Source organism: Glycine max, chromosome 18 (assembly GCF_000004515.6).
Source record: "Glycine max cultivar Williams 82 chromosome 18, Glycine_max_v4.0, whole genome shotgun sequence".
Lineage (NCBI taxonomy): Eukaryota > Viridiplantae > Streptophyta > Magnoliopsida > Fabales > Fabaceae > Glycine > Glycine max.
This window is the reverse complement of record NC_038254.2, coordinates 41,920,780-41,928,827: the sequence shown is the minus strand read 5'-3', so window position 1 is coordinate 41,928,827 and position 8,048 is coordinate 41,920,780. Positions and strand designations below refer to the sequence as shown.

Sequence of the window (8,048 nt, the reverse complement as noted above, 5' to 3'; positions counted from 1 at the left end):
AATCACATACATAATCTTAGAGTGATCTCTATTATTAGTCATAAGAATTCTAATCATATTTTAGGTGAAAACAAAAATCACATACATATAGTGTTTGAGTTTTTTTTTTTTAAAAAAAACATGGAATATAAATAACAAGACTATAGTTACACATATGCTATTATATAAAAATGTTATTATTTTTCAAATACGATCATGATTCACAAGTCCAAACTATATCCTGGAACTTGTATAAGTGAGCGTGTGCTTTTTTTTTCGGCCGGTTTAATTAAGAGAGTTAAGAGCTAGATGTGTGTGTGTGTATATGTATATGTGTGTGTGTGTGTGTGTATATATATATTTATTTATTTATTTATACATAGGATAATTAATTACTCTATAAAAGTATTTTATATAGACAGAAAAATACCATAAAATTTGTTATAGTTATTTTATATAAATATTAACTATAACTGTTAATTTCTAATTTATAATATATAGGTTATTGTTAACTCGTTGGCAAGTATAACAAATGTCCAAGTAATAAAGACTCGGGAGTCCGAGTGTCGATTTCCACAGGGACTTTGTTTTGTACTTGTATTGGACAATTTCCAATTTATAAGAGAAAAAGATAAGATGAGGTATAAAAGATAATTTTAAAAGAACAGAGTATAAAATAATAACTATTAATAGAAAACAAAAGAAATAATAGGAAATGCAATGGATGAGAATGTTAGGACCTAACATGCCTTATTTGCCTAAGATGTATTATTTGTGATTTTTCTCTATCAATCAGATGAATTTATCCTACCCACATCTATTAGAATACTTGCCCCTGATGTCTCACGATGACAAGCCCATTTTACCTATCTATCTCCCAAATATCTTTGCAAATAGTCAATAGATAAAATGCATGAAGTTCTAATTCTAGATGCTTGCTTTGATGTATGGGCATAATGCAATCACTCTAGGTCTAACAATAATTTTATTAAGATACCCCTTCTTTTTAGTTCTATTAGAAATTACCCTCTATCGAGCGATTAGTTCTTAAAACAGATGCATGCAAAACCTTCCTTGTTTTTCTATTAAAGATTACCTCTGTCAAGCACCTAATCTCCAAAGATGATGCAAGGATGAATAATGCATGAAATTAAAAATAAGAAAGGATAATAGGAAAGAAAACACCTGTTTGCATTGATAAATATAAAGTGTGCAATACATCTTTTGGCTTTTTAGGCTTGTCAGACCCTAACTAAGGGTTTAGCCTCTCATAGTCATAAGGGACCTTACACTAGAAAAGGGGTATAAGAACTGATGAAGGAGAAGGGTTGGAGAAAAGGGTAATAGAAAATGTTGAAAGAGAAGAAAGAATTCCTTAAGGGAGAGTTCTGAGACTTTAGGTGTGTATTAGAGTGTTCTGAGACTCGGTGTGTCTTTCCTCCTTGGCTTGACTCCCTTTTTATAGCTGTTGGAGTGAACTTGAGTTTGACTCCCTTTTTATAGTTGCTGAAGTGGAGTTGAGTTTGATGCAACAAATTTTCCTTATTTATATTTTTGATATTTTCTGGATCTTTTTTTAAATTTAATCATTCCTTTTCATATCTACAAGCCATAAATAAGAAAAATATTAATTCCTATCATTTAAGCAAAAAATAAATGCTAAATAAACATTTTTAAAGATATTTTCAATATGTTTTTATTATAAAAATAGTTCATATTTAGTAATTATCAAAATCCCCCTAATTAAAAACTTTGCTTGCCCTCAAGCAAAATTAAAATGATAGCAGTCTCTGAATGTTCCAACACTTCCAATAACTGCAATTTTTCAAATTCCCTTAGCTAGTCTTCTTGCATTTGTCATGATCTTGCAATGGAAGCATAAACAAACTTTGAGATAGAATTGGTTAATAGTAGAAATCAATTAGGTAAGCTTGCCTCACTTTTCCTCACAAGGCTATAGTGTTTCTCTCTGCGCACAAGTGTCTTGGGTGACTGTTTAAAATTATACAACCTGCAATTAATGTTCACAGTTTTGCACTTCATCTCAGTTAAAGTTATCATGCTTACACTTGGTGGATCACTAAGGACTTTTATTGGCTTGTAATGTGGCCCGACTAATCAAAGAAACTATGGTTTTTCTGGGATTTCAAAAATTAGGGTTATAAGAGAACATTTTTCCTAAAAAAACTTCCACTTATTCAGCCTAGGGTTATTTTGTTTTTCAGCCTCAATTTATTGTTCTAATAGCACTTATGGCACCTATTTATTTTCTCTCTTTTTAGGATCTATCTCTTTTTTTTAGGAAAGAAACTTTGGGCTTACAAGCTTTTTTGAGGGTGCCTTAAAATGTGCTGTTTTACCTTCCTGAGACAATTTTTACCTTAACCATCCCCCAAATTAAAAGCATATCATGACTAAAATCCTTATGCTCTCTTAAACCCTAAAATAAGGTAGGAGATAATTAAGGTAGGCTTAGGGGTTTTACAAAAAACAAACATGATTATCATTTTTGGCTCAAATAAGGTGCAAGGGATAAATTATCATCAAAGGTTGGCTTTTTGGCTAAGTGACTAAAAATAAGAAGAAACATGGCCTTGATCATTCCCACCTCATATAATTAATCTAACAGTCTAAGAATGATGCAAAATCGGGAAATTAAAAAACAGACATTTTCTTACAAGTAGGTTTCACACAACTCACCGGGACAAGACAAAGTTGTTGGCTTACCGTACCATGATTTCTTCCAGACAAGCTAACCTTTTCTCTCTTGGTTGTGATTCATGCTTCACTACTTGAACTGACGCTTGCATTCATGGAACCAACATTTTCACAAAAATGGCATTTCAAGTGTTTGAGTCCTTCAGAAAAAGCTTTGACAATGACTTCATAAATATCATGCAATTTTTATTCAATGATTGAATTTAAAATACTGGAATTAAATTGCTTAAATTAAAGAAAAATAAAGAAAGATAAAGAAAAAGAAAAACTAAAGACAAGAAACATAAATAAACAAAAGAAAAAAATCCTGGTAAAAAAAATTGGGTTTCAATCTTGTGTGGGCCCTGGATCCCAAGCTCTATGAGCATCATTAATGTCTGCAACATAATCATCATCAGCTTCAACATCTGCGGCATCATCATCAACTACACCAAAGGTGTCACCCCCCCCCCCCCCCTAACAAAAGGAAGTTGGACTCCTAGCCAAGCAACCTGGGCTAGGAATGCCTTTGGTGTCATCACGGGCTGCTGGAGGGAGAGATGGTGGAGGCTCTACATTAGTAGGTACTGGCCGTGGTGGAGACTATGCAGCATAGGAAGGAGCCGCTCCAGCTGAGAAAAAAGCATAAAGGTCTAGCGGAGGGATCGCTAGTGGAATGTCAAGAGTGGCTCGAGTCTTGACTTGTTTTGGCCCTAGAAAGACCCTAAAAGAGTCTGTAGAATTCTCAACTGGCTTGGCTTCATCTTCTTCTAGGAACACAGAATTCAAGTGCCCCCCAACGAGATTAATTTTTTGCTCAATTTCCTCCACCTTAAAACAAGTTGAATGTGGCTTTTTGGTCTTCCACACTCATCTCCAAGTTACCTTTCCCCATGTCCACAACACACTTTGCAGTCACCATGAATGGCCAACCCAGAATCAAGCGGATCTCAGCATCTTCTTCAATGTCCATGATTACAAAGTCCACCAGAAAAATGAGTTGATGGACTTTGACTAGGATGTCTTCAACTACCCCGAACGATCTTGTGATTGAGTGGTCTGCCAGCTGGAGCGTCATCCTTGTAGGTTCAATCTTTTGATTTCCTATTCTCCTGTACATAGAAAGCGACATCAAATTGATACCTGTTCCTAAGTCAATAAAAGTCTTACCTACAGATACACTTCCAATAGAGCATGGGATGGTGACGCTACCTAGATCTTTGAACTTGGGAGGTAGCTTTTGGATTAATGCCCTACAATATTCTCCCACCACAATGGTTTCACTGTTGATGTACTTTCCTTTTTTTATGAGGATGTCCTTTAAGAACTTTTTGTATAATGGCATTTGTTGTATGACCTCTCCAAAAGGGATAGTAATCTCCAACATCTTGAATATGTCAAGGAACTGCTTAAAATAATGTTCCTTATCCTTCTTTGATGGCACCAGAGGGTACGGTATCTCCTTTGATGAGGTTGGTGGTATCTCTCTTCTGGCCTCCTGAGCTAACTGGTTCTTGGTCTTGGTCTTAGTGGTTGAGACCTCATCACCACTCTCTTTACTCTTATCTTTTTCTCCCTCTTCTTTCTTTTCTCCTTCCTCATCACACACATCTTCCTCAATTCTCTTTTCCTTCTCAACATTTTCCCTCCTAGTGAAAATTACCTTACACTCCTTTTTAGGATTCTTCTCGGTGTTGGCTCCAAAGTTGTTAGTGGGTCTTTCAGCCATTTGTTTGGCTAATTGTCCCATTTGTATCTCCAAGTTCTTGATGGATGACTTTGTGCTCATATAATTGGACATGAACATTTACATGAATTGATTTAGTGTCTCCTCAAGCTTGCTGGTCTTCTCATAAAGATTGACCACTTGGTTGGAATTCTGGATAGGTTGACTTCTTTGCTCCTTGTTGAACTGGTTCCCCGGATGATTCTTCCAGCTTTAGCCCTGTGTAAAATTCCTCCCTTGGTTGAATCCTGGTGGTCCTCCTTGGTTGTAGCCTTGGAATCCGTGGTGATTCTGAGCTCCCATGTAGTTCACCTCCCTGGAAGAATTTTCTTGGGCTATGCATTATCCTAGCTCTTGTGCTTCACCACAGATGTGACATCCCCTTATTTGCATGATTGAAGAGTGAGAAGGACTTACTGCTTGTAGTTGTTGAGGGAGCTTGCTGAGGATCTTCGTGAGGGCCTTTATTTGTCGGGTCAATAGCTTGTTTTGGGCCAGTGTTGCATCTTGGGCAGTGAGTTCCAGAAGGCTCCTCTTTGTTGGCATGTATGCTCGACCACGAAGGATGGCGTGATCACTGGCCGCCATGTTCTCTATCAGCTCCATTGCCTCCTCCGGTGTCTTCAGCTTGATTTTTCCCCCTGCAGATGCGTCAAGGATTTGCTTTGACTGTGGTCGCAGACCATCTATGAAGATGTTCAATTGCACCGGCTCGTTGTACCTATGTGTAGGCGTCTTTCTGAGTAGTATGTGGAAACGCTCGAGCGCCTCGCTGAGTGATTCATCGGGAAATTGATGGAATGATGATATTTCCATCTTTCCATCGGCAGTCTTTGACTCTGGAAAGTATTTCTTTAAGAACTTTTCGACAACTTCTTCTTAGGTCCTCAAGCTATTGCCTTTGAAGGAGTGTAACCACCTTTTTGTTTCCTCTGCCAAAGAAAAGAAAAGAAAGTGAGGCGTATGGCATTCTCGGGAACACCGACTATCTTTACCGTGTTACAAATTTCTATGTAGGTGGCGAGATGAGCATAAGGATCCTCATTTGACAGACTATGGAAGAGGTTTTCTTGTATTAGCTGTATGAGAGAGTGAGGATAAGATATGTTGGCCGCTTGAACCTCCGACCTTGCAATACTGGTGAAGAATTGTGGGGTAGTTATACTAAAGTAGTCCTCTAGTGTCACTCGTCCTGCGTGCTCCTCTTCCAATTGATAGTAGCTTTGTGGAGAGGGTGGAAGTGAGGGTTGACTGCTCCCTTGTATTTCTTGCTCTTCTCGCAGCATTGTTATGCCTCCAAGTGACTTCAATTTCTGGATTAAGTGAAGCTAAATCTTCAATTGCAATTTTGCCTTGCATACACAAAAACAAGCACTACCGTGCAAATTATAAAAGAAAAAGAAGGGAGAAGAAAAATAATGATTAAAAATTATAAAATAAAGAGTAAAGAAGAATTAATACTTACAAATTGAAAATGTATGGCAACCAAGTATGAAGAACAAATTCCCCGACAACGGCGCAAAAAATTTCTTAACTCGGTAAGAGTACCAAATGTCCAAGTAATAAAGACTCGGAAGTCTAGGTGTCAATTTTCACATGGACTTTGTTTTGTACTTGTGTTGGATAATTTTCAATTTATAAGAGAAAAGGATAAGATGAGGTATAAAAGATAACTTTAAAAGAAGATAGTATAAAATAACAACTATTAATAGAAAATAAAAGAAATATTAGGGAACTCAATGGGATAAGAATGTTAGGACCTAACATGTCTTATTTACCTAAGATGTATTATTTGTAATTTTTCTCTATCAATCAGGTTAATTTATCCTACTCATATCTGTTAGAATACTTGTCCCTAATGTTTCACGATCACAAGCCTATTTTATCTATCTATCTCTCAAATGTCTTTGCAAAGACTCAATAGAAAAAATACATGAAGTTCTAATTCTATATGTTTACTTTGATGCATGGGCATAATGCAATCATTCTATGTCTAGTAATGATTTTATTAATATACCACTTTCTTTTAGTTCTATTAGAAATTACCCTCTGTCGAGCAATTAATTCCTAAAATAGATACATGCAAAACCTTTCTTATTCTTCTAATAAGGATTATATTCTTTCAAGCACCTAACCCCAAAGGATGAATAATACATGAAATTAAAAGTAAGAAAAGATAATAGGAAAGAAAATACTTGTTTGCATTTATTAATATGAAGTGTACAATACATCTTTTGGCTTTTTAGGTCTGTCAAACTCTAACTAAGGGTTTAGCCTCTCATAGTCATAAGGGGCCTTACACTAGAAAAAAGGTATAGGAACTGATGGAGGAAAATGATTGAAAAAAGGAAATAGAAAATGATGAAAGACAAGAAAGAATTCCCTAAGGGAGAGTTCTCATGCTTTAAGTGTGTATTAGAGTGTTCTAAGACTCGGTGTGTCTTTTCTCCTTGGCTTGACTCCATTTTTATAGTTGTTGGAGTGAACTTGAACTTGACTCCCTTTTTATAATTGCTCGAGTGAACTTGGGCTTGATGCAAAAAATGTTATTTATATTTTTGATATTTTATGGATCTTTTTTTAAATTTAATCCTTCCTTTTCATATCTGTAAGTCATAAATAAGAAAAATATTAATTCTTATCATTTAAGAAAAAAATAAATGTTAAATAAATATTTTTAAAGATATTTTCAATATATTTTTATTATAAAAAATAGCTCATATTTAACCATTATAATTATAAAACAAAATATCATATTATCTATATATTTAAGAAATATTAAAATATAATTTGTAATATTTTTTGGTGAGGATTAAACTAAATAATCATGAATTGATCCACTTTAAACTCTGAGTTCCTTATATGTTCACATTATATTTATTTTTTTTAATTAAATGTGATCATATCAGTACCTCTTACTATATATTGTGCATGTTAATTTTAATTTACTAATTGTTTTTCTACTCTGTATATATGTGCTTGTCTTGCATTTTTTTTAAGTAAAATGTAAAATTTGATATGTTTTTCTACTCTATATATACGTGCATGTTTTTTTTCATTTTTTTTATTAAAATATAAAATATAATATTTTGTAATAATTTATGTATATCTATAACTAAAAAATACTATAAAATTTTTTGTATTTGTTTTATATAAACATTAACTATAAGTGTTAATTTCTAATTAATAATATGTAGGTCATAAATCAAAATTCATTTTGTATGTTTTCTCATGAACATAACAACTAATTGATTTGAATCAACTCTTCAAGTATTTACTTTAGAAGACAAGATAAGATAATAATAAAATAAACTTCTTTTATAAGTTAAATTCAATTTATGCAATCTAATTTATTCAAAAATTAGAGTAGTATATTTAACTACTTTGACAAATTAGAAATATTTGTGGACCTGTTTTATCCTAATAGACATGCAAGCTAAGAAAGAGGCTTTCTTGGCACATTGATAAATTTATAGCACAGTTTAAGAAAGAAAAAACTCCAACACGTGATAGAAAAATCAAGTGTTTATTTAAAAACGGCAAGCAACTAGCTAATCCACCGCGACAGTAATAAATGGGGCTAACGGATTAGAGGAAGCATATTACGGAAGGCAATGTTAATAAAAGAAAATGAAACATTAAGTAA

The 8,048-nt window shown here is 34.1% G+C and overlaps 1 protein-coding gene across 1 annotated transcript; it reads right to left on the bottom strand.

The window, feature by feature from the left end:
* Nucleotides 1-898: 898 nt before the first annotated feature.
* On the bottom strand, nt 899-7,032 carry LOC102669491 (uncharacterized). The gene is made up of 2 exons (XM_041011918.1): nt 3,889-7,032; nt 899-3,788 (listed from the first exon to the last, which is right to left on the bottom strand). Exons 1-2 carry the CDS (start codon nt 4,481-4,483, stop codon nt 3,781-3,783), a joined length of 603 nt encoding a protein of 200 aa, XP_040867852.1. The 5' UTR covers nt 4,484-7,032; the 3' UTR covers nt 899-3,780.
* Between the last annotated feature and the right edge of the window lie 1,016 nt (nt 7,033-8,048).